Consider the following 23995-nt stretch of genomic DNA (forward strand, 5'->3'; position numbering starts at 1 on the left):
AGCAAATGCCCGACAATAAACAAGTGAAGGGGTACCATCCTTGGGAAATTGACAAAGGTCACGGAGCAGGCAGATCCGGGGACGGAGCCAAGGTGGTGCTGTACCCCAAGTTGTCAAGAAGGTTTTAGGAAAGTGGAAGGAAAGAGAATGGAGCAGTTGACGGAAGCGGATTCCCAGTGGTAGTAGGGAGGAAGGGCGGCCTGCATACCCTACATCCAAGGAGGCGTCGAAAAAAATGTCATGGGCTGGATTAGCAGGCATGGAAGACAGATGGCTAGCATAACGACTCAGAAGGACTGCTCGCCGATTGGACAGCGGAGGTTCAGCAGTCTCAGCATAAAGGCTTTCCACAGGGCTGGTGTAAAAAGCGCCAGACACTAAACGTAATCCACGGTGGTGGACAGAGTCGAGACGCCGAAGAATAGACAGCCGAGCAGAGGAGTAGACTATGCTTCCGTAGTCCAACTTCGAGCGCACTAAGGTGCGATAGAGGCGGAGAAGGACCACTCGGTCCGCTCCCCAGCAGGTACCATTCAGGACACGGAGGGTGTTGAGGGATCGCAGACAGCGAGCCGAAAGATAGGAAACGTGGGAGGACCAGCACAGTTTTCTATCAAACATAAGACCCAAGAATTTAGCCACGTCCGAAAACGGAAGGTTGACAGGTCCTAGATGTAAGGAGGGTGGAAGAAACGCCTTACGTCGCCAAAAATTAACACAAACGGTCTTACTGGGAGAAAAACGGAAGCCGGTTTCGATGCTCCAAGAGTGGAGGCGATCGAGACATCCTTGAAGATGTCGTTCAAGAAGGCTGGTCCGTTGAGAGCTGTAGTAGATCGCAAAATCATCCACAAAGAGAGAGCCCGAGACATCAGGAAGGAGACAATCCATAATTGGATTTATGACAATGGCAAACAGTACAACACTTAGCACGGAGCCCTGGGGTACTCCGTTTTCTTGGGAGAAAGTACGGGAGAGAGTGGTGTTCACCCGCACTCTAAATGTGCGCTCTGCCATAAATTCGCGAAGAAAAAGGAGCAGCCGACCTCAAAAGCCCCAAGAGAACAGTGTGCGGAGGATGCCTGTCCTCCAACAGGTATCATATGCTCTCTCCAGATCAAAAAATATTGCTACTGCTTGGCGTTTCCGGAGAAAATTGTTCATGATATAAGTGGAGAGAGAGCAACAAGATGGTCAACTGCAGAACGATGCTTTCGGAAACTGCATTGGGCAGGTGTTAAGAGACTGCGGGACTCCAGTCACCAAGCTAAACGGCAATTCAACATACGCTCCAAAACCTTACATACACTACTCGTGAGAGAAATGGGGCGATAGCTAGAGGGGAGATGTTTGTCCTTTCCAGGTTTTGGAACAGGAACGACGATAGCTTCCCACCATCATCTGGGAAAACTACTGTCGGTCACAATTCGATTATAAAGGCAAAGGAGGTAACGCAGACTATGGGTTGATAAATGCAGCAACATTTGGATGTGGATACCATCCGGTCCTGGGGCGGAGAAGCGAGAAGAAGAGAGTGCATGTTGGAGTTCCCGAATGGAGAAAACAGTATTATAGCTTTCGCGATTTTGAGAGGAGAAAGCAAGAGGTTGCACGTTTCTTCGGGAGAAACACTGGCGGGTAATTTGAAGAGCTCGAAATCTCAGCAAAGTGTTGACCCAATGAGTTAGAAATTGCGACGGGGTCCACTAACGTATCATGCACAACAGTGAGCCCAGAGACCGGGGAGAAACTAGGCGCACCAGATAACCGTCGAATCCGACTCCAAACTTCCGAGGAGGGAGTGAAGTTGTTAAATGAGCTAGTCAAGAATTTCCAGCTTGCCTTCTTGCTATCGCGGATGACGCGACAGCATCGCGCACGGAACTGCTTATAGCGGATACAGTTGGCCAAAGTAGGACGGTGGCGGAAAACGTGAAGAGCACGTCGACACTCACGTATTGCGTCACAGCATGCCTCGTTCCACCAAGGAACTGGGGGGCGCTGGGGCAATGCGGAGCTGCGTGGTATTGAACGTTCCGCAGCTGTAAGAATAACGTCTGTAATATGTGTGACCTCATCGTCGATGCTAGGGAAGTGACGGTCATTGAATGTCGCTAGAGACGAAAAAAGTGTCCAATCGGCTTGGGCAAACTTCCAGCGTCGCAGGCGCATATATGGCAGTTGAGGCTGGAGTCTAAGGACACATGGAAAGTGGTCACTCGAGTGTGTATCACCAAGGGCGAACCATTCAAAGTGCCGAGCTAGCGGAACAGTACCGACCGAAAGGTCCAAATGAGAGAAATTTGCCGTGGACGCAGACAAAAATGTAGGGACCCCAGTGTTGAGGCAAACTAGATCCGCTTGGTGGAAGACGTCTAGCAATAATGAGCCACGTGGACAAGGATGTGGAGATCCCCAAAGCGGGTGGTGGGCACTGAAGTCCCCAACCAGCAAATAGGGGGGTGGAAGCTGACCAAGAAGATGAAGGAGATCAGCTCGTGCCATTGGTGTGGACGATGGAATGTATACAGTACAAAGAGAAAAGTTATATCCAGAAAGGGAAAGACGGACAGCGACAGCTTGGAAGGAAGTGTTCAAGGGGATTGGGTGATAATGTAGAGTATCATGGAGAAGAATCATGAGTCCTCCATGTGCTGGAGTGCCTTCAACAGAGGGGAGATCAAATCGGACAGACTGAAAATGGGGGAGAACAAAGCGGTCATGGGGACGCAGCTTTGTTTCCTCAAGACAGAAGATGACCGGCGAGTAGGATCGTAAGAGGATCGACAATTCATCCCGATTGGCTCGAATGCCGCGGATATTCCAGTGGATAATGGACATAGGGTGAACAGAAAATGGAGGAATGTGACCAAGGTTGCCGTCAACTCAGCGACCGCTCAGAGCTTGCGACCGACAGCATGGAATGGCAGTCAGCTGAAGGCAGAAGATCCTGATCCATAGGTTGTTAAGGAGCAGCTCCTGCCACCAGCGATCGGCCGGTTGATCGGCCACCAGCAGTGCGCCTCGGCGACACAGAAGGCAGCCAAGGGCGATTACCGCCAGGTGGTGCTGTAGATGAGACACGCCTTGGCAGAGAAGGAGATGAACTGTGTTTCTTATTAACCTTCTTGGAAGCATGATGTTTAGATGAAGTAGGAACCGATGGTTGTGAAGTTGGGGTACGTAAAAAATCTTCACGAGTATGATCTTTTTTCGAAGTCTTGGTGTCTGACTTTTGGGCTCGAGATTTAGCAGAACCCGATGAAGGGTGAGCCATAGAGTGGGCAGGCGAAAGTGGGGAGGTTGAACGGGCGATCTTTGCGCTGGCCGATCTGACGACCGTGGCACTAAAGGTGAGGTCGCAAGTCTGTGTGGCCGCCTCCTTTGTTGGCCGAGGAGAAGCAAGGACAGTGCTGTATTTTCCTGTCTGAGGCACAGCGGGCTGTCGACTGGCGAATAATTTTCGAGCAGCAAAGGTCGACACCTTTTCCTTCACTCTGATTTCCCGAATGAGCTTTTAGTCTTTAAAAATGGGGCAATCTCGAGAGGAAGAAGCGTGGTCACCCATACAGTTGATGCAACGAGGGGATGGAGGTGGAGGCTGGATTGGAACAGGACTGGCTGGTGTGATTGAACTGCTGACACCAATAGCAACGCGTAGGGTTTGGGATATAAGGGCGAACAGAAATTATCTCATAGCCTGCTTTGATTTTCAATGGGAGTTGAATTTGAACTCTGTCAAATGTCAAGAAGACAGTACGGGTTGGAATGATGTTCGTGTCAACCCTTTTCATGACTCTATGAACTGCCGTTACGCCCTGGTCAGACAGGTAGTGTTGAATTTCCTCGTCGGACAATCCGTCGAGGGAGCGAGTATAAACGACCCCATGTGATGAATTTAAAGTACGGTGCGGTTCCACCCGGACAGGGAAAGTGTGTAGCAGTGAAGTACGCAGCAATTTCTGTGCCTGGAGGGCACTGACTGTTTCTAACAACAAGGTGCCATTTCATAATCTGGAACAAGACTTTACAGGACCTGCAATTGCGTCGACACCTTTCTGAATAATGAAAGGGTTGACCGTGGAGAAGTTGTGACCTTCGTCAGACCGAGAAACAACAAGGAACTGTGGCAACGATGGAAGGACTGTCTGCGGCCGAGACTCATTGAACTTACGCTTGTGAGCTGACATAGTAGAAGATGAGGAAACCATTGCGGAAGTATCCCCCATGATTACCAGCGTCTCCGATGGCGCGCTCCTTCCTTTTGGGGGCCCTCACTGAGGGCACTCCCGCCTTAGGTGATTGTTCACACCTCAGGTCACACCTCCCGACAAACGGACGGAGGGACCAATCGGCACTTTCGGAAGGTATCAGCTCGGGTAATCACCCCTCCCTGGGCCTGGCCGTTACCAGGGGGTAGGTACGTGTCCTACCTGTCTACCTGGGGCGGGGAATTACGCGTTACCCCGTCACCGGCTACGCATGGAAATGCGTGGGTCGGCCTTCAGACACACACAGGGAGGAAAAAAGAGAAAGGGAAAGGAAAGAAGAGAGGTCTCAAACGCCGTAGCGGAGAAAGGGCAAAGAGAAGAGGTAAGGAAAAGAGAAGGACAGAGGAAGGACGAAGACTTGCAAGCGGAGAAAGCAAGGAATTTGTTACAGTTTCGAGCGTCCGTCTCCAGACGTAGGCACAAACCATACTCCCAGGGGGGGAGAAAGGGAAGGAAAGAGCCAGAGGTGGGGGGGGGGGGGGGGGCGAAGATGGGGGATGGGAAAGGATGCGGAAAGGAAAGGTATGCAGCCCAGAAAGGAAGGAAGGCCACATTAGCTCGGGGTCCCGTGCTCGCTACGCACATATCCACAAAAGAGTTGTGGACCCCCTGGGGGGTTGCTCTGGGCTGCCGACATGGCTGAGTGTTGGCACACATACAAACAATTTGAGAAAGCGTTTCTTGACAAATTCTGGTGGATAGAGCCATTTAGAAGCAAACAGAAAGGATGGCGTAGATATTTTGACAAATATTTTAATAACACGCATTACTGGACAAATCTAATCTCACATGTTGATGTCTTAAAGATAGTGAAGAGCCGGTTGCTGGCACATGTCAAGGAAAAATTGATAATACCAAAGAACATTCTCTAACATTTCCTCTCTATTCGCGACTATCGGTTTCATTTACGAAGAGGGGCAACCTGCAGCTGAGAACGGAAATGTACAGCCTGATGCATCACGTAATAACAACAACAACAATGGAAACAACGAGCACGGTTGGCACCCTTATTTGCCTCAGTAAAGGAACAAAAATAAGAAGAACGGTAACAGAGGAAACTACAAGTACCAAAAAAGGGATAGGGGAGAACACAATCCATGTTACTATGACCCAACATCTATGGAACAAAGGGGTTCAGATACCAGTTTTCAAGATCCACTGCCAGTAAACAAAGTTGATATGGCAGTTGGCCAGGATGTACAAACAGCAGGAGGTGCCCTAACATAAATAACAATGATTACAGATGAGGAAGCAGAGGATACATACAGGAGCGAGAACAAGGGCAAAAGGAAATTGATTCCCGATCCAGACAGGATGCAAACTGGAGAAACAATGATCATACTGTGCACATAGTAGAGGCAACACGAGTGACGAAATTACTCCATTACCCCTACAGGAAAACATGAGGTGGTCGCGATAAGCCCCCAGCCGCAGATTGAGGAGAGAGCAGGGGCACCACTTATTTACAAACTGTCTTATACACTTTGACATGGATAGTGCTATTAAGGAGGAGGATTTATGAGTCAGAGAAGAAAGAGATATTAAAAAAGCAGAGGAAATAATACAGACCATAATAACGGCTAAAATGGGCAATGTCACAGTACCCACTGTACTAGATATACAGATGTCAATTAACATTATTTCACAAAGTCTGTTCAATGAAATTAGAAAGGATATAGACATACCAACTTTACCAGTACAAAGTTGCCATATCCCAACTGCAGTTGGAAACAGATCAAAGGGGATAAGATTACAGGCATACATACCCATAACATCGCCAATGGACTTGCCGCAGTAGTAACAACAGTTCCCTTCAGATCACTGAAGTTAAGCGCTGCCGGACTTTGTTAGCACTAGGATGGGTCACTGTCTGGGTCCGTCGAGTGCTGTTGGCACGCAGGGTGCACTCAGCCCTTGTGAGGCCAACTGAGGAGCTACTTCGACTGAGAAGTAGGAACCGGACTCAATAACTGACAATGGGCGAGAGCGCGGTGTACTGACCACATGCCCGTCCACGTACGCGTCCACATCCAATGATGCCTAAGGGCTGAGAATGACATGGCAGCCAGTCAGCACCGTTGCCCCTTCGAGGCCAGTTCAAATGGAGGTTTTTTTGTTGTATGCTCATAACATTCAAAGACGTCACCATAGAATGTACCTGTTTGGTAGTAGAAAAATTGACTGTCAGTTGTTTAATGGGTGTGGATGCTTTCAAATTATTCAAAGTACAAATTGATGTAGGTAATGGTAAGTGTTACTTCACAGTGGATGAGTAAGAGATATTGGTAGATTTGGTGAGGATAAGAACAACACATAACAACTGCAGAGGAGATTGTAGTGTAAAAATGGAGTTGTTATATCCTGAGATATTATTACTTGAGGCACAAAAATACGAACACTTAAACAGAGAGAACATAGACGTATTAGCAATATAGACAGAAGTCAATGAATATACTTGTTTATCTGAGGCACAAAGGGAAGAGTTAAGTGTACTCATCCAACAATATGCTCACGTATTTGAGATACAACCGGGATTAATAAAAGATTATGTCTACAAACTTGAAAAGTCAGAATAGAGTAAGAGTTGTTAGAAAAGTGCTACATGGGGAGAAGGCTGCAGCTGTAAGTTGTGATCTCTTTGCTACTCTTTAACTTAGCACTAGAGAATGTAATTCACCAATTGCCAACAAACTCAGGGAGAACAATATTTAACCAGCTGGTCCACGTGGTGGCATACACTCCTGATGTACCATTAATTGCAAGGAATATCAGAAGTTTGAAGGATAATTACGTTGCACTGGAAGGAGCAGTGTGAAATTTAGGACTGGAGGTGAATACAGGTAAAAGTATATGATGATGGGAGATACTGGCGAGGATAGAGGAGACACCTCAATAAAAATACATGTGAAAGAGTACCAAATATTGGAAAAGTTTGAATATCTAAATTTAATAACAGAAACATTTGACAGGACAGCAGCAAAAATTCAACAAATGATACCAAGTGGAAACCAATGCTATTATTCCTTGCAGAATATATTCAAGCCCTGAAATTTTAGTAGGAATATAAAAACACAAATATACTTGACTGAATTAAGTCTTGTAGTAAAGTATGAATCAGAAGGCTGGGTGGTGACTACAAACAAGGAAGAGTGGTTATTGAGATGGGAAAGGAAGATTTTGAGAAAGATATTTGGGACAGTGAGAGGCGAAGGAAGCTGGAGAATCAGAATAAAACACAGAACTACAGACACTTTTTGGACAGAAGAATGCTGTAGTGAAAATCAAGCAAAGAAGAATAAGATCGGTTGGTCATGTACAGAGAATGACAGAAACTAAGAGCAAAGAAATTGTTTATGGGAAAGCCTGAAGGGAGAAGAAGAAGAGAAAGACCCAGCAAAAGTGGCTTGAAGATATGGAGGAAGACCTCAAAGTAATGAGGGTCAGGAACTGGAGAGGGAAAGTGACAGACAGTGATGAAAAATGGAGGCAGACAACAAAGGAGGCTAATGTTCTACAAGTACTGTAGAACTGACCACAAGCAAATAAGCTCAGCACAAAATTGCTTAAAAGTGATAAGGCTGGTCTGCAAAGGGTGTCATTTGAATCACTGCAGAGTTTGTTAGTGAGCCTGAATCGTTATTACGATGCCTTTAATCAATCATGGCACAGTGGACTGGGAGGTGGGCGATGGGGTTGGAGGAAAAGCAGAGTACAGGGGGAGGGGTGACTAGCAGTTCCAGCAGTGCGGATGATCGCATCTGAGACACCTCGCACAAACTCATCAATACAATCCAACAGAGAGGTGGTGAATGTAACAGCAGAGGCACGCAAAGGCCAGCTGGCTCTGTGAAGAGCCCAACAAGGTAGTCATTCCATCTGGTAGTGGCAAGGAAATGACAGGACCACAGGAAAGTGGTCACTGTCACAAAGGTCATTGCATTGTGATTAATGTAGTGAAGCCACACGATTAGGGGAAGTGATTGCTACATTAATAGATGAAAAGGTGCCATGGGCAACACTGAATTTGGCAGGAGAACCATCATTGAGAAAGCACAGATCTTGGTTGTGAAAAGCTAGTCAATTAGAAAGCCGCTAACAGATGAATTTTTACTCCCCCAAAGGGAGAAATGTTGTTGGATTAGTGTAGTCAGTTCAAAATAAGTTAAGTGGTCTGCCTGGAGGTAGGTAAATGTTGTAAGTGGTAATCGCTAAATTCATTTGCACTGAACTACTACTGCCTCCAATGATGTACAAAGGGGAATTCATTCAGTGAGTACATTGCACAAACCGAAGCACAGACCCCACAAGACGCCTCCTGGGACCAGCACGGTTCTGACAATGCACAATAACCAAAAAGTATTCAAGAATGCTCATCAGTGAAGAGCATTTCTTGAAGAGCTACAAAAACCACAGAACAGGAGAAAATAAGGTGGTGTAGTTACAGCAGGTCACAGTAGTACCCTACATCTACATCTATACTCCGCAAACCACCGTGGGGTGCACGGCAGAGAGTATGTCCCATTGTACCAGTTATTAGGGTTTCTCCCTGTTCCATTCTTATATGGAGTATGGAAGAATGATTGTTTGAATGCCTCTGTACATGCCGTAATCATTCTAATCTCCTCCTCATGATCCTTATGTGAGTAATGCTTAGGGGGTTGTGGTATATCCCTTGAGTAATCATTTAAAGCCAGTTCTTGAAACTTTGTTAACAGACTTTCTCGAGACAGTTTACATCTGTCTTCAAGAGTCTACCATTTCAGTTCCTTCAGTATCTCTGTGACACTCTCCCATGGATTAAACAAACCTGTGACCATTCACACTGCCCTTCTCTGTATGCATTCAATATCCCCTGTTAGTCCTATTTGGTATGGGTCCCAGATACTTTAGCAATATTCTAGGATGGGTCGCATGAGTGATTTGTAAGCAATCTCTTTTGTAGACTGATTACACTTCCCCAGTATTCTACCTATAAACCAAAGACTACCTCCTGCTTTACCCATGACTGAATCTAGGTGATAATTCCATTTCATATCCCAACAAAGTGATACACCCACATATTTGTATGAGTTGGCCAATTCCAACAGTGACTCGTTGATATTATAGTCATAGAATACTTCATTTTTTCGTTTTGTGAAGTGCAAAATTTTACATTTCTGAACATTTAAGGCAAGTTGCCAATCTGTGCACATTGTTGAAATTTTATCAAGATCTGACTGAATATTTATGCAGCTTCTCTCATATAGTATTTCAGTATATATAACTGCATGATCTGCAAAAAGCCTGAGGATTCCATTAGTATCGTCTGTGCAAGATCATTAACATGAGACATGAATAGCAAGGGTCCCAACACACTTCCCTGGGGCACACCTGAAGTTATTTCTACATCTGAAGATGATCCCCCTTCTAGATAACATGTTGTGTCCTCCCTACCAAAAAGTCCTCAATCCAGTCACAAATTTCACTTAATAACCCCATATTATACTTCTGACAATAAGTGTAGATGCGGTACTGAGTCAAATGCTTTTCGGAAATCAAGAAACACTGCATCTGCCAGACTGACTTGGTGCAAAGTTTTCAGTATGTCATGTGAGAAAAGTGCGAGTCGGATTTCACATGATTGATGTTTTTGAAAACCATGCTGGTTGGCATCGAGGAGGTCATTCTCATTCTCATTAAGTTTCAGCTCAGAATACGTTCTAAGATTCTACAATAAATCAATTTTTTTTTTATTTTACAAGTCTAGTTCCACAGAACCAAATTGAGGAGCAAATCTCCAAGGTCATGGAACATTTTAGCAGATGAAATTACAACATAAAAGCAATAACAGATAAAATAAAATGAATTAACAATAAAACATAGGAATCAACTTAATTTTTCAAGGAACTCCTCAACAGAACAGAGGAATGACCCATGAGGAAACTTCAGCTTTGATTTGAAAGTGCATGGATTGCTGCTAAGATTTTTGAATTCTTGTGGTAGCTTGTTGAAAATGGATGCAGCAGTACACTGCACACCTTTCTGAACAAGATTCAAGGAAGTGCAATCCAAATGAGGCCAATGTCAGAATAGCCAGATTATGAACAGTGGTTGACAAGAGGTTCATGAACTTACACCCCTTATTGCCTGAACTACCCATTTCTGAGCCAAAAATACCCATCGCGAATGAGAAGAGTTACCCAAAACTATAATACCATATGTCATAAGTGAATGAAAATAAACAAAGTAGGCTACTTTTTGTGCAAATTTCACTCACTCACTTCAGACACCTTGGGAATAGTACAAATGGCAGCATTAAGTCTTTGAACGTGATCCTGAATGTGGGCTTTGCACGACAGTTCACTATCTATCTGAACTCTGATTTGAGCTGTTCACTTTCACTAATCATACATCCATTCGGTGAAACTAAAACTTCGGGTTTTATTGAATTGTGTGTTAGAAAATGTAAAAAAGAGTCTTACTGTGATTTAGCATTAATTTATTTTCTACAACCTTTGAACTTGCATCATGAACTATACTATCTGAAACAGTGCCTACATTGCACAAAACATCCTTTACTACCAAGCTTGTGACATCAGCAAACAGAAATATTTTATTGGTTGTTTTGTTTTGTTTTAGAGCACAAAAACAACTGGGGTTATATGCACCAAGGTCAAAAACATAGAACACGAATATAGAGAGGAGTTAAAAAACAACTACATGTCAATCCCAATTGACATAAGAGAAGACAGCTAAAACCAGGGATGTGGAGAAAGGGCTACAAAAGATGCCATACAGAAACGGAGGTCCAAAACTAAAAATTAAATGGCCTTTGTCGTATTGCTTTGATGGACAAAAAGTAAAACATGGTCGACAGCCATGTGTCATTTGTTAAAACAGCTGATAACTCAGACGGGAATATAAACAGTTAAAAAAAATGGGCATTCTGTCAGGAAATGGCGGGCAGTTAAAACTTGGGCACAATGTGTACAATATGGTTGGGCAGTGCCAATTATCAAATGATTATGGTTAAAAAGGCAGTGCCTAATATGCAACATAGTTAAAATGACCTCCTCCCAGTGGGAGGACTGAGAGGTGGTCATCCAAACCACTGGGAGAGGCTTAATAATCCAGAGCTATTTCCTGTGAAGGGAGGACCATTGGTGATGCCAAAGGGACACCATCTCTTGACAGATGGCAACACAGAGATCATCAGAGTGAATATAGAAACTAGCTGGCTGAGGTATGAGGACTGCAGCCTTGGTAGCAACATCAGCAGCCTCATTTCCTTGCAGACTGACATGACCAGGAACCCACAGAAACATCACACTGGCTCCACCAAGAGTGAGCAAGTGACAGTTTTCCTGCACCCATTGCACTAAGGGATGGGTGGTGTACAGCAGACAGACTTTTTAAGGGCACTGAGTGTGTCTAAGCATAGGACACAACTGAAAAGTCTGTGTTGCTGGATGTACTCAGTGGCCTGATACAGGGTGAAGAGCTCGGCTGTAAATACTGAGCAGTGCACCGGAAGCAGATATTGAAAGACGTGGGCAGCAGTGGCGAAGGCACACTCGACACCACAGTCAGTCTGATAGACATCAGTGCTCACAAAGGTATTATTGTGAAACTCCATGTGAAGGTTGTGAAACTGAAGGCGATAGAGTGAGGCTGAAGTTGTGTCCTTAGGAAGCAAAAGAAGGCCAAGGTTAACATGGGCCACTTCAAGAAACCACAATGGTGAAGGGTTCACACCCATTGGGGAAGTTAGAGGTAGTGTTAGAGGTAGTATGAAGTTAAGCCACCGGAGCAAGTGCCGAACGTGGACTCCAGAAAGTAACAGAGAAGAGGGACGCGCCCTATACTGGCGATCAAAGGAATCATCGAAGAAGAAGGCACAAGATGGGTGGCCACACATGGCAAACGACATGCATACCTGCTGAGGAGAAAGTCAAGACGGTAGGACATTGGTAGTTCAGCAGCTTCAGCATACAGACATTCAACCAGGCTAGTGTAAAAGGCGCCAGTGGCCAAAAGGATGCCACGATGGTGGATAGTGTTGACATGGCATAAGAGGAATGGATATGCAGACGCATAAACAAAGCACCCATAGTCTAATTTTGAATGGACAAGGGGCCGGTATAAACAGAGGAGGGTGGTTCGATCAGCACCCCAGGAAGTACTACTGAGGACACGTAGGACATTGAGGAACCACATACAGCGGGCTGCCAGGTATGACACATGAGAGGACCAAGAGAGTTTCCTATCGAGCATGAGTCCCAGGAATTTCACAGTTTCAATGAATGGAAGAGCAACAGGCCCAAGATGCAAAGATGGTGGGAGAAAACAATTGTGCTGCCAGAAATTCATATGACAGTTTCGTCAGTGGAAAAATTAAAGCCATTGTTGATGCTCCGGGAGTAAAGACGATTAAGACATCGCTGAAGACACTGCTCAGCAAGACAGGTCCAGGGAGAACTGCAATAGATGGCAAAATTGTCAACCATAAGGGAGCCAGAGATGCCCACTGGGAGACAGGCCATTATGCGGTTAATGGCGATAGCAATGAGGACAATGCTTGGGACGGAACCCTGAGGCACACCGTTTTCCTGGATGAAGGTGTCCGACAAGGCAAAACCCACATGCACCTTCCTGAAGGAAACAGGGCAGGTGGCCACGGAAGCCCCACGTGTAAAGAGTACAGAGGATACCAGTTCTCCAGCAGGTTTCTTAGGCCTTCTCCAAAGTGAAAAACACAAAAACAGTCTGGGATTTCAGCATAAAACCATTCATGACATGATTGGACAATGTAACGAGATGGTGAACTGCAGAAGGGTGCACTCGAAATCCACACTGTGCAGTTGTTAGTAAATTGCGAAACTCGAGCCACCATACCAGCCAGGCATGAATCATACGTTCCATCACCTTGCAAACACAGCTGGTGAGAGAGATGGGGCAGTAGCTAGAAGGAAGGTTGGAAGGTTTTTGTCCTTACAGGGCTTAGGTATGGGTATGTCGGGGGCTTCAAGGCAACATCCGCGAAATGTGCCCTTTGCCCAGATGCGGTTGAACATATTAAGCACAAAGTTCTTGCCAAAAAAAAAAGCTGCTGCAACCTCTGAATGTGGACAGCATCCGGCCCTGGGGAGGAGGATCAGGATGAACTGAGAGCATGATCTAGCTCCCTCATAGTAAAGGCAGCATTGCAGCACTCATGATTCTGAGAAGAGAAGGGTATCGCACAAGCCTCGTCCGCTTGTTTCCGATGGAGTAAGGTAGTGTGATAGTGGGAAGAGCTCAAAATTTCTGCAAAATGGTGGCCCATTGTGTTCGAGATAGCAACAGGGTCCACAACAAGATCATCTGCTACTATCAGGCTGGAAACTGGCGAATGGATCATGGTCCCAGAGAGCCGTTGGAGGTTGGTCCATGCGACTGAGAAAGGGGTGAAACTGTTGAAAGAACTAGTGAATGAAATCCAGCTAGCTTTTTTGCTGTCCCAAAGAATGCGACGACACTTTCCACTCATCTGTTCGTAAGGAATGCAGTTTGCCATCATAGGATGATAGGTAAAAACGCAGAGAACACGTTGTCAGTGCACAAATTGCAGCGCCGCATGCCTCAGTCCACCGAGGGACCAGGACACGGCGTAGTAAAGATGGAGTGCAAGGAATGGAACATTCTGCAGCAGTACAGAAAACGTTTGTGAGATATTCCACCTGGTCATCACAACTGGGGAAATCTTGTTCTTCGAAGGTTGCCACGGAGAAGAAAAGCCGCCAGTTAGCCTTAGTAAGCTGCCATTTGGGTGTGCATGCAGGTGGGATAGGAGTTAGCAAACAGATAGCACATGGGAAATGGTCACTCAAGTAGGTGTCAGAAAGAATGGACCACTCAAGATGATGGGCAAGCTGGGCAGTGCAGAAGGATAGGTCCAAATGGGTATAGGTGTGCAAGGAGTCGGAAAGGAATGTGGGTGCTCCAGTGTTAAGGTGAACAAATTAAGATGATCAGCCAAGAGGGCACATCTCTGACATGTTATGGGAGAACTCCAAAGGAGACGATGTGCATTAAAGTCACCGAGTAGCAGAAATGGGGGAGGTAGCTGCCCAATAAACTGAAGGAAGTCGGCCCTAGTGACATCGAATGATGGAGGGACATAAATGGTACAGAGGGAAAATGTCAGGTGAGGAAGGAAAAGGCGAACTGCAACAGCTTGAAGATGGGAAGTCAGCGAGGTGGGTTGACTCAGAATGTCATCCCGTACGAGCAGCATGATGTCCCCATGAGATGGAATGCCGACCTCAGGGAGAAGTTCAAAACAAACTGGGAAGAAAAGTGAAAGCTCAAAGCAGTAGTGAGGATGCAATTTTCTTTCCTGAAGGCAGAGTACAAGGGGAAGCTCCAATGCTAAAAGCAGCCATAAATCCTCTTTGTGGGAAGCCCACGAAAATTCCTTTAGAGTAGAGTCATGAGAAAGAAATGAAGGGGTGTCACCTCGGGGGCTACCGAATGACAGCCTTTGAAGACTCTCTGCTACAGGGTACAGAAGCAGGAGAATCCTGCTCCACGAGGTCCAAAGAAGCATCGGCGTGCTTGTGCTGTCTGTCTGTCTGTCTGTCTGTCTGTGGAATCCAATGTAGAAAAACGGTTGGTAGTGTGCACTGGCGACACACAGGCTAACAGAGCTAAAGTATCACATGGCAACACCATTGAATAGGATCTTCAGGTCGGTGAAGGAGAAGACCGTTTGTCTTTGGCAGACTTCTTCAAGCCTTTCCGGTTAGCAGAGGAAAACTCGGGTGTTGTTTGGCTGGAGGGACATAGGAAGTCTTCCCGGGAGTACTCCTTCTGTCCCTTCTGGCCTACCAGTTGTGTAACTAATGGCTTCACCCCTCCAGGCGAGAGTTTGATGGCATGTTGCAAGCTGGATGGAGGGATGGTGACACTGGGAAATTTCAAAACCTCAGCACTGAATTCAAGGTCGCGTGTTTGCATCCTTCACGGAGCAAGGGGTAACAAGAACCAAACTATAGGTGCCAGACGGAAGAACACAGGGTTTGTGACTAGCCAGTAACTCGCAAGCGACTGGGTAAGGCACTTTTTCCTTTGCCCAGATCTCCTGGACAGCCCGCTCATCAAGATACATGGGACAATCCCGAGAGAAGGCAGCATGGCCGTCATTGCACTTGTTACAGCGGGGAGGAGGCAGACAATCGCCCTCATGTGCATCACTACCACAGGTTACACATTTGGCTGGGTGCCTACAGGACTCTCAAGTGTGGTTGTAACGATGGCACTGGTAGCAGTGCATAGTGTTGGGAATGTACGGTCGGACTGTGATAATTTCATAGCCTGCTTTGATCTTGGACAGAAGCATCACTCTATCAAAGGTCGGAAAAAGAGTGCGGCTGGGTACTAAGGAGGAATCTACCTTTTTCGTCATCCAATGGATGGCAATGACACCCTGATCAGAGAGGTATTATTGGAGTTCAACCTCGGTCAGACTGTTGAGCAGCCTCGTGTAAATAACACCAGGAGAAGAATTCAGAGTTCTATGGGCCTCAATATGAACAGCACGACCGTTGAGGAGAGAGGCAGCAAGCAGTTGTTGCACTTGAGAATCATAAGAAGCCCCCAAAAGCGAAGTGCCATTCTGTAAACGATAGCAGGATTTCGCAGGGCCGGGAATGGGATCAACACCTTTCTGAATCATAAACGGATTTACCATTGCGAAGGACTGGCCATCTCCAGTATGTGAGGCCACAAGGAATGGTGGTGCAGCTGGAAGAGTCAGTGAATCATTAGCCTCATTCCATTTACATTTCATTTCATAGATGTTGCTTGTGAAGATGATTGGCTCATTGTGATAAAATTCCCCACAATTGCCAGCATCTCCAATGGCATGCTCCTTCCAACTGGGGGTCCCCTTCACAATGGGGTGCACCTGCCTAAGGTGAACCTCAGGTCACACATACTGAACACCTGACAGAGGGACCAATCAGCAATTTGGGAAGGTAGTGGCTCAGGCATACCCTTCCCTGGGCCTGGCCTGTACCAGGGGGAAAGTGCGAACCCTACCTGTCGACCCAGGGCTGGGAATTACGCGTTACCCAGTCACCTGTTACATGTCAGACGCGTGGATCGGGCTTCAGGAGCACACGAGGAGGAAGAAGAAAAAGAGGAACCTCAAACACCGAAGTGGAGGAATGAGAGGAGAAGGGAAACAAAGAAAGGGAAAGGGAACAAAAAACAGTGTTGAGACTGTTCTTATATCAGTGACAGACAATGCGGAACATTACCATTAACATCCCAGACATGTTCCCTAAGGGAGGGGAAAAGGAATAGCAAAAAGAAAGAAATGCAGCACGGAAGGTAAAAGATGCTGCAAAGGCTGGGGCCCCATGGTACACAAGCACGAACCCACCAAAGAGAGGCGAGCCCCTTGGGGAAGAAATATTTAGAATCACCTGTAATAGTAGAAGGCATGTCTAGGATACTGGACAGCAGTTTTGCGGATCATTTCTACTACCCTTCTTGTAGTTGGGTGTGTCCTGTGTCTTTTTCCAAAAACTGGGCACGGTTTTTTGTTCGATGGATCTATGATAGATTATAGTGAGAAGAGGGGCTAACTCAACCACAAATTCAATACAGAATCTGACAGGGATTGCATTGGGACCTGGAACTTTGTTCAATTTTAATGATTTCAGCTGTTTCTCAACATCAGTGACACTCATACTTATTTCATTCAGCTTTTCAGTGGTATGATGATTAAACTGCTACAATTCTCTTGGGTTCTCCTTCATAAAGAAAGATTTTAAAATTGAGTTAAGTATTTCAGCTTTTGCTTTGCTACACTCAATTTCATTTCCTGTCTCATTTGCTAAGGACTGGACACTAACTTCGGTGTCATTAACAGCCTTTACATACAACCAGAATTTCGTTGGTTTTTGTGATATGTTATTTGACAGTATTCGGCTACGGTATTATTGGAGGCATTACACATTGCTCTCTTGACAGCCAAACAGGTTTCATTCAGCATCTCTCCATTTATAGTCCTATGCTTTGTTTTAAATCTATTATGCAGTGATCTGTGGTTCTTTAGAAGCAGAATTTCGAACAGTACATCCTTAAACAATACCTACAATGTAAGTTCCCAAATTTTCAAGTTTCTATTCTTTGCAGTTTGGGCTGGGCGATGACTAGTCAATGAATCAGCCAGGCACTATTTCACCTCTAGGGATTGAATTTCCGAAAACAAATACTAATTTTCATAGATGAAGCTTTAAAAATACTTTAGTAGGTTATTAATACAACTTAAGTTCAAAAAGCTTGCACCCACTATTTCATCTCTGAAGGGGTAAAATTTCCAAAAACAGTGAAACACTCATTTCTTTACTCCTGAACAACAAACCAAATGCCAATTTTCATAGGTGTAGTTTCAAAATCGCCTTAATAGTGGCATATACAAAAAACTTTCATGTCCTATTGCACCCCTTTAGGGGCAATAATAGATTAATCTGTAATCTCAACCTTACATGTACAATGCACTGCTCTAAAACATTCCATTATTTCTCTCAACACCCACTATTTTTTCATCATTCTGCTACATCACTTCTCTTGAGTTTTTAAAACATATTTGCAGCTAGATTAAGACAATTAAGGTCATCTTGAAAGAGAGAAATATAAATAATTACAGTGATTATATGTACGAAATTACTTTTACACCAGTCCTTATTATTTCATACTAAATGATAGGAGAAACATCAACCTACATTTTTTCCAGAGAATGCATTTTGAAAATAACATGAATATGTAAATAAATAATTATCAATGCACTTCCAACTAGCAAATACTTCTATTATTTGCACCACAGTTTAGATGAAAACCAGTCCTGTTACATGAAATGAAGGGCATACTAACATCTGCAGCTACAATGTAACAGTTATTATACCTGCTCATTTTGCCCCAAAGCTGATGGTCCAGCACGAACGGAAGGCTCCGGTGATGACTGCTCTCTACTGCCATCATCCATCTGTCTGCAAGTGAAATGTTAAAAGAATTCAAGGAAAGCTATGACACAGTACATTTTAAAGAGAAAATTCAATCAATTTGTCAAAAAGAAAAGAAAGAAAGAAAAAATAGGACCATGATTGACAGGCTACACAGCACATTTCCCAAATGAGGAGACCTGGAGATCATGAGAGCCCAAAACATGAACTTTTTATTTAACAAAATTCTATGATTCTTCCCAATTCTAAAAATACAAGGTACCCTCCAAAATTTTTGGGACTGATGGTGCCATATGCTGAAAACCTTACCTTTGGACTAATGGTCACCCATCCCAGAGCTTCTGCCACTGAGCAAACTTTTTCTGGAAGTCCTGTTCTTTGAGAGTGTTAATCACCACCAGCGATGCTTCTTGAATCCTCCCTAGAGTGTTGAACCAATGGCCTATCAACTTGAGTTTCAGTTTTGGGAATAGCATGAAGTCACAAGGGGCCAAATCTGGTGAGCACGGTGAGTGGGGTACAACCGCCATGTTGTTTTTTTGTCAAAAAGGTCCTGGTGAGCAAGGATGTGTGACAGGGCGCGTTGCTGTGATGCAGCAGCCAGTTCCCTTGACGCCAAAGTTCGGGCCGTCGTCACTGCACGTTTTCAGGGAGCCATCACAAAACGTCACAGTAGTACGTGGACTTCACTGTTTGGTTGGGTGGGATGAATTCTTTGTGCACAATTCCCTTGGTATCAAAGAAAATGATGATCATGCTCATCACTTTGCTCTTCACCTATCTCGCTTTTTTGGCTCTTTGAGATCCTGGCCTCTTCCACTGGGACGATTGTTGCTTTGTCTCTGAGTCATAACCATAAATCCAGCTCTCGTCAGCAGTGATAACCCATGACAAGAAGGTTGGATCATCAGATGCAGTCTGACTAAGGTCCATGCACACTTCAACGTGCAGTGCCTTCTGATCAGCAGTTAAGATACTTGGTACAAATTTTGGGACAACATGATGCATGCCCAATTCATCAGTCAACATTCGTTGACATGTCCCATAACCAATACCCACTTCATCCGCAACGTTCGACGTCGATCCACACGAACCAATTGTTGAAGTTTGGCAACAATGTCTGGTGTTATGCGGCTAACGGGCCTTCCAGTGTGAGGATCATCTTCGACATCTGTACGGCCGGCCCTGAACCGAGCATGCCACTCAAACAAACACTTATGGCTCATGCTCTGTCCCTCAAACACTTGTTGAATTATTGCAAGGGTTCCATAGCACTTTTCCCAAGATTCGCACAGAATTTGATACACACGTGCTGTTCTGTTTGCAGATCCGTCGTAAAATCGCCACCCACCAAACAAAGAGTATTATGGAAATCACTGTGGACATGCAACACATCCTCCCAGCTGAATGTCAATCTGACTCATCAGATATGCAGCTCTCGCTACCTAGCGGTGCAGAGATTTACTAATCCTAGTTTCCAGATGGCAGCATCAGACCCAAAAATTTTGGATTCCACCTCGTATATACTTTATGTATAGTACCTGATCATTTTCATGTTTAAATGCCTTTCTAAAGCAGATGTGGCATGTGAATGCCTGGCTGTCACACTGCTGTCAAACACACAACCTTGCCTACAAAGTCTCACTAATTTTGGTGCTGCTATTTTTGTAGAAACTCATTTGTGTGACATCCTTGAACATATCAACTGTACTACAAGCAGGGATTTATTGCAATTGATTTTTATGTTGATACAAGTAGATTAGTTTACTTATGTTTTTGTGTGCCTTTGTGCTGTAAACTTGTTGTTTTGATGGTGTGTTTCAACCCTTATACAGAAGTAAGTTTTGTGGTAGTCAACACAAGCTTGTTGTTGGAAGTTGTAAAAATGAAGAAATTGTTATGCCATAGCGAAGTGAGGTTACGCCTAAATGTTCACTAGACAGTGATTCAAAACTCAAGTTGAAACATGTAAATAGTGAAAATAACAGTTACATTTTAATTAGTAAGTGTAAGCTTTCAGAGTTGCTTTTGTCTGTTGCTAAATGTAAATATTTTAATAGTCAAAAATCGCTTATATTTAGTGAGGACATAAGAGAAAAGGCCTATTCAGCAAAATTGTAAGGTGTAAAGTAACAAACTGTACTATGACATCTGTAAAATGCACAAAATATAGCGAATATATGCCTTGCTTATGCCTTGAGGTGTACTGGAAAGAAAGAAAAGGAACCCAGGTATTCTGTGCTATAAAAGATCTCCCACTGCCACCTGTAAAATCTGAAAGGTATTACAAACGTTTGCATAATGCCCTAACAAGGCAGAGGTGACGTCACATATCACTGGACGGAGTTGTCGCAGTTACCTCTGTAGATACTGTCCAGGCAAGGTGCTGGACTATGAATGGCTGACAAAACACTGCCAAAATTGTGCAAATAAGGTAAGTGAACACAAATGTGACAAAAACTTCAAAGATTTCAGTGGTGGTATGGAATGCAAGTCTCTCGTTTTAGTAGGTCAGTTGCTACACATGGTGTGCTATACATACACCACCTTGATGATGGTGACTCTTAAGCCTTCAAAAATGCTGCAGCTGCTAAACCACGCAGTGAAGCTGAAATTTAAAAAAAGTAGAATGTATAGGGCATGTGCAGAAGAGACTGGGGGCAACATAGGGGGCAAAATAGGAAACTCTGCAAGGACATGACAGGGAAAGAAGTCTCTGGTGGCGAAGGAATTGGTGAACACTGCAAACTCACCAAATCAGAAATAGAAAACATCACAGAATATTATGGTCTAGCCACCAGGAGAAACTGCAAAACTGTCAGTGAGATGGGAAAAGCAATTTGGCCATTTCTGTTTCACAGAATATCCACTGACGAGCAACCATAGAGTGGCCTCTGCCCAAAAGGAAACACTTCATGGTCTAAGTATAATATGTGTAAGACAAATGGACAAAAACATACGCATGCAAAGCCCACGCCAGAAACTGTTATGGTAAAAGTAAAGCCAATATATAGAAATCTTTCAGATTCTAAACTCCTGAAAAAAATTTTTACTTGGAAAACACACAATTCCAATGAAAGCTTCAATAGCTGCATTTGGGAACACTTGCCAAAAACTGTTTTTGTTTGCATCTCAGCTTTTCAGATTGGTGTGATGGATCCCATAATATATTTTAATGATGGAGTAAAAAGCAGCTTAAAAGCCATAAGCAGACTGGCATCACAACTGAGACAAGATGAAAAGTGGGCTGCTACAAGCGGACAGGCAATGTGTTGCTGAAGATGAAAAAGTTGGTGAAAGCATAACAAAGGAGGCCAGAATAACAAATAAAAAAAGAAAACTAAATAAGATAAAAAAGACACTCATAGTCATAAATTATTATGGAGCTGGAAAGTTTTGATACATTATCATTGAGAAGAAAATGACATGCAAAATTTTAGTTTCAGTTTCCCCTAGTCAATGTTTTTGCATACTTAGGTATCATTATCTCATCCAATATTACAGTTACAAAAAGAAAATTTTTCAAGAATAACAATATACAGCTTGTCTACGCTGAGAACCACATTATTCAACAATTTTGCATGAATAACAATATACTGCTTGTCTACGCTGAGAACCACATTATTCAACAATGTATTAAACCTTTTAAGCTGAAACATGTAAAATGTTCTTAAATTATTAGAAGAAAAAATTTACTTCTAAAAAACATTTTATTAAATGCACAAAACAACAAATTGGTAAATATTTCTGGTTTACTGTTTCAACAAGTTAATAGTCAAAAGAAAGAAATTTATTTTGACCTTTTATTTTTAATAGTATGAAAATACAGAGTACCTGAAAAAAATACACATGTATTTCAAACAATGGAAACTCCTGGTAGGAATATCAACACTGTAGGAAAAGAAATCCTACTGCCAGCTCGGATCACCACTATCCGATGCCTATCATACCCACAGTGTTCCTCCTTGTCCATCTCTCATAGCAGCTAAACCCTGTCTAGCTGACCTTTCCATCTCGCCATATCCCCCAAAATTTCCTATCAATCGTTGTCCAAATCCAAATCTAGAGCCAAAACACTTCCTTATCACTGTTGTTAACTTTTCCACCAAAAGCCTGAGCTCCATAGAAGCTTCAGTACCATCCAAAGGCCTCACCTTTAGCCCTACACCCAAATTTAATCATGCTGGACTTGTCGAAGACCTACTCCGCTTCTCCCGAACCCTGCAATGGAAGCACTTCTTTTCTGCCAATCCCTCCAACCAAAACCACCCTAATCCCAACACTGAACCCTATCTCTTCCAGTTCATACCACCATCCAACCATAATCCCCCCCACATAACCACCCGCTGGTCACCTTCCAGGAATTCCTTACCTCCAACTTATCCTCACCATCCTTCCATAGGTCCCTTCCGCAGAGCACCAACCTTTCAGTAGAAAAAGGACAGCCATACACAACCTCAAAATGAATCCTGACCTAATCATCCTACCTGCAGATGAAGGTACTGTTGTTATGAATCGTAGTGACTACCTGGCAGAAGGACTCAACCAATTACGTGACTCCTCCACCTATAAACACTGCCAGAGTGATCCCTTCCTGGAAGTCCAACACAAACTCAAATCTCTGTTTAAGGCCTTCCTGGAACATATCCCCTGAATCCATTTCCCTCCTCACCCCTAAAGACACCACACACACACACACACACCTTTCCCACGCTCTTCAAAATCCACAAACCCAACAAAACTGGATGCCCCATTGTGGCTGGTTATTATGTCCAAACTGAAAGAATTTCAGCCCTCAATGACCAACACCACCAACCAATTGTCCATAACCCAGTCTCCTACATCAAAGACTCTCCACTATCCCATCCCTTTACCTCCTGGATCCCTACTTGTCACTGTTGACACCACCTACCTATACACCAACATCCCTCATGCCCATGGTCTCACCGCTATTTCCCAACATCCTTTACATTCCAAACCCACTACCTCATTCCTCATACACCTTAATAACTCTATCCTAACCCACAACTACTTCTCATTTGGAGGAGAGGTATGTACACAAATCCACAGCACAGCCATGGACACCCGCACAGCACCCTCCAATATCAACCTTTTCATGGGTCATCAAGAGGAGACCTTCCTAGCATATCAAAACACCAAACCCCTAGTCTGGTTCATTAATGACATCTTCATGATCCGAACTAAAGACCAAGACACACTATCTTCGTTCCGTCACAACCGCATCACTTCCTCTCCCATCTGCTTCACGTGGTCCTCCTCAACCCAGTGTGACACCTTCCTAGATGTTTACCACCTCCTCTCTGATGGCTCCATCTGCACCTCTGTCCACATTAAACCCATCAATTACCAACAGTACCTGGATTTTGACAGCTGTCATCCCTTTCACACCAAGCAATCTGTCCCGTATAGTCTGGCCACCCAGTCACAGTGTATCTGCAGTGACAAATAACTCCTTTGCTCAATATGCTGAGGGTCTCACCAAGGCCTTCACAGACAGGCACTATCCCATAGACTTTGCAAACAGACCTCATGTGCCATTTCCCCTCACACCCCAGTCCATCCCAATGCCACTCCCAATCTCAATCCCTTGGCACAATGGTCATATCCCTGTGGAAGACCCAGGTGCAAAACCTGCCCAATCCACCCACCCAGCACTTCCTACTCCAGTCCTGTCACAGGTTTATCCTACCCCATCAGGGGCTGGGCCACCCA

The 23995-nt window shown here is 44.4% G+C and overlaps 1 protein-coding gene across 29 annotated transcripts in view; it reads right to left on the reverse strand.

The window, feature by feature from the left end:
- Positions 1-23995, reverse strand: part of LOC126236381 (uncharacterized) — a 345701-nt gene that overhangs the window by 307514 nt on the left and 14192 nt on the right. For all 29 annotated transcript variants that reach the window (XM_049945667.1, XM_049945658.1, XM_049945648.1 and 26 more), the window contains exon 2: positions 18205-18289. In XM_049945667.1, the coding sequence (XP_049801624.1) occupies positions 18205-18285 (81 nt within the window). In that variant the 5' untranslated portion in view covers positions 18286-18289. The remainder of the gene's footprint in view (positions 1-18204; positions 18290-23995) is intronic.

This window comes from Schistocerca nitens, chromosome 2 (genome assembly GCF_023898315.1).
Source record: "Schistocerca nitens isolate TAMUIC-IGC-003100 chromosome 2, iqSchNite1.1, whole genome shotgun sequence".
Taxonomy (NCBI): domain Eukaryota; kingdom Metazoa; phylum Arthropoda; class Insecta; order Orthoptera; family Acrididae; genus Schistocerca; species Schistocerca nitens.